This window comes from Eurypyga helias, unplaced genomic scaffold (assembly GCF_000690775.1).
Source record: "Eurypyga helias isolate BGI_N326 unplaced genomic scaffold, ASM69077v1 scaffold21588, whole genome shotgun sequence".
NCBI lineage: Eukaryota > Metazoa > Chordata > Aves > Eurypygiformes > Eurypygidae > Eurypyga > Eurypyga helias.
The window spans coordinates 1-3,151 of NW_010265292.1; the positions used below are offsets into that span (position 1 = coordinate 1).

The 3,151-nt window shown below is 59.1% G+C and overlaps 1 protein-coding gene across 1 annotated transcript in view; it reads right to left on the reverse strand.

Annotated features, from left to right (window-relative positions):
• Positions 1 to 54: 54 nt before the first annotated feature.
• The window catches only part of LOC104513371 (trinucleotide repeat-containing gene 18 protein-like), a gene marked incomplete at its 5' end in the record, with an annotated part of 13,362 nt that continues 10,265 nt past the window's right edge, over positions 55 to 3,151 (reverse strand). Inside the window, 4 exons of the mRNA XM_010156695.1 lie at positions 55 to 1,032; positions 1,548 to 1,622; positions 2,357 to 2,593; positions 2,933 to 3,151. The exon at positions 2,933 to 3,151 is cut by the window's right edge and continues 1,088 nt beyond it. Of these exons, the coding sequence (XP_010154997.1) occupies positions 826 to 1,032; positions 1,548 to 1,622; positions 2,357 to 2,593; positions 2,933 to 3,151 (738 nt within the window). The remainder of the gene's footprint in view (positions 1,033 to 1,547; positions 1,623 to 2,356; positions 2,594 to 2,932) is intronic.

Sequence of the window (3,151 nt, forward strand, 5' to 3'; positions counted from 1 at the left end):
CCTCCGCTGCACGCTCCAAGACGAGCTCCTTCTTCGCCAAGTGTCACCCCACGGCCTTTCCAGGGCAGGAGGGATGGGGAAGGTGGGTCCAGACGGTTGTTCGAGGCAGTGGAAAGGCAGCGTTCCCAGCTGGATGTTGGCTCAATCTTCCACACGGCTCCTCCCAGCATGGAGGAGCTCTTCGGCCATATCCGTGCCGGGGCCAGCTCTGCCCCCTCGTGCTCCACGCAGCCGGCCAGGGCCCTCCCGGGAAAGGGAGCTGCAAAAAGGCGCCGAGAGGATCGAGGCGCGGAGAGAGACTCATCTTCTTTCTCTTTCACCCTGTCCTTCCTAAAGCGTCATGCGAAACTAAGCAGGAACGGGAATATAAGGACGGAGAGGAGCGTACGCGGAAGGCTGTGGGTGTCCTCCCACGTACAGGCGGCTTCCGAGTTACTGATGGGGGCAAATGACACAAAAGGGATCCCTCCTGCCGGGGGGGTCCCGCTGGTGAAATGATCATGAGACCCATGTGCTTTCCTGGACCAAAAGGAGGAAGGGAGAAGTTGGTCAAGTGTCACCTTAAAGCCACTTCCAGAAGACCCTTGGGGTTCAAGCACCACCCTCCCCGCTCCGCCCCCCAACAACGGCATCTTCCTCAAGTCCTAACCGCTTCCCCACTCCCCTTCTTCAGTGCTCTCCTTCCTCCTCGTGTCTCTGGCGCTCTCCTGTCTGTAGTGTGACACCCAAGTCATGAGCATTGAAAGAAACAATCATGTCGTCTGAACAGGCACGTCCTCAGGTCTGTCCCGTCCCCTCCCAGGGGGTGGCACATCCCCTGGGCGGTCAGCAGATGACGGGGACCCCGTCGGTGTTGAAGATCATGCCCGTGGTGGGCTCGTAGGTCCCTGCAAGGTAGTAGAGGTCCTCACTGTCTTGGTACTTCTTCGTCTTTAGCATCTGCTCATACTGATCCAGACCAACGACGAGACACTTGTGTGAGATGGTCTGGACATCGTTTTCATCCACGTGGGAGGACTGGTAGAGGGCTCGCTGCGTTACGGGAGCGGGAGGAGGAAAGAAGAGGAGCGATTAGATCTCACGGCATTGACAGCATCATCTGCAATACGCAGGAAAAACATCGTCGCCGCCGGCTGGGCCTCGTGCTCACGCTCCCCACTCATCCCCGGGAAGGCAGGCTGGGAACACAATCCGTCCAGCGCACCAAAGCCGAGCCCTCGCCCTCGTTCAGCTCCCACCAATGGGAATGCCGCGGGTGCGGAGCGCACGGAGAGGGGAACACGGAGGCTGGGAGTTTGTCATCCTTGCTTCAAGGATGCAAATGCCAAGGGGGGTCTGGACAACAGCATCCTGTTCCTCCCAACACCCAGCACCTGCGGGTTACTCCCACCCACCCAGGAACAGCCATCCCAAGTGCCGGGCACTGCGGACTCAGCAGCTGAGGCAAAAAGCAAGAGCCAGAGAAGCTCAGGGGGGATGGGGCAGCATTTGTTACGGGGTCCCCAGCGTCCCCTTCCCAGCCCTACTCCCCCCCCAGCCTCACCAACCTCCATAAAGTCCTTCCTCTGGTTGGATGCCTGCAACGCTGTGGACAGACTCCTGCCCAACTTCTGATCCCAGCGCTGTCCCCAGGGAAGGGAAGAGAGAAAACAGAAATGACAAGCAGGCGAGTTAGTTGGGTTTGGGTGCTCACCCCTCCTGCCCGCCACAGGTGACTTTACACCCTCAACCCCTGTCCACAGCCACTGGTAGTAAATAAATACCAAGAGCCGACTGTAAACCCCACCGCACACGTGTGCAAAAGTCCACGTTTCTGTATCCAGGCCAGCTGCCCTTACACTGACAAAAGACTCGACCTGGCTCCTGACAATCCTTCTGGACTGACACACCACTCTTTACTTCCTAGGCCTGTAGGGACTGGACAAGGGGTGATGGGTTTAAACTGAAAGTGGGGAGATTGAGATGGGACATCAGGAAGAAATTCTTCCTGCAGAGGGTGGGGAGCACTGGGACACGTTGCCCAGAGAAGCTGTGGATGCCCCATCCCTGGAAGTGTCCAAGGCCAGGCTGGATGAGGCTGGGAGCAACCTGGTCTGGTGGAAGGTGTCCCTGCCCATGGCAGGGGGTGGGAACTAGATGGTCTTTAAGGTCCCTTCCAACCCAAACCAGTCTGTGATTCTGGGACTGTATGATGAAACCCCCCCTTTCCCTGTTTGTCCACAGCACAGGCAGCCCCCCAAAACATAAAACAACGGGGCCACCCCCATGACCATACTGGTAACAAGCTGGGCCATGGCCATTCTCCTCACCCTCGGAAGCAAACGGGAACAAGCAGCTTTTCAGCCCAGCAGCCTACCTTGCCTTCGTTGAGCTTCTTCCCAGGGTTGGTTTCTTCCGGATGGTAAAACCATTTCACCCGAACCACCATGTTGTTCCCCCATGACTCCCACATGCTCTGGATCCGGCCAATGTAGGGCAGGTTGGGGCGGCCGGCTGAGAGGAAGACCGCACAGTCTCCGATGCGGATTATCTCCTTGCCCCGGACGATGGCCTTGTAGAAGAGCTTCCTGGCCTTCCCTTTCATTCCTCGTCTCTGCCAAGAGAGGATTGCACACGTCAGCAGCCGGGAATCACCCAGGTTTTCCCCACCCTCCGCTGTTAGCCCAGCCCCGCATCCCACCCTCTGCCGTCGGCAGAGCCGCAGCGTCCACAGGCATTCCCAAAGGAAACGGGGCCAAGGGACACGCCACGCAGGACGGCTTTCCCAGACACACTGAAGGCCAAGCACAATCTCCGTGCAAACTGGAGCCCTTGGGAGAGACACACTGTGCCAGCGGAGTTTCACCACCCCAGGAGCAGGGAAAGGGCAGGGGTAAGAGGCACCACAAGGCAGTGCCAAGCGCTACGGAGCGGTGGGAGAGGCTCTGTTTACCTGCGTGGGCTTCCCAAACCACTTCCAGAGCTGCCGTGCGGGGAGGAAAGCGGCGATCTTGGGCCTGTTCTCCACCGACGGCAGCCGCTGGCGCTTGGCCAGCTCCTTGGTGGTGGGCAGGTGGATGCCCTCGCGCTTTTTGGGCCTGCTCTTGTTGCCGCTTTGCTGTGGTGCCGGCTGTTGCACCGGCTGCTGCGCCGGCTGTTTCTGGCTCTGGGG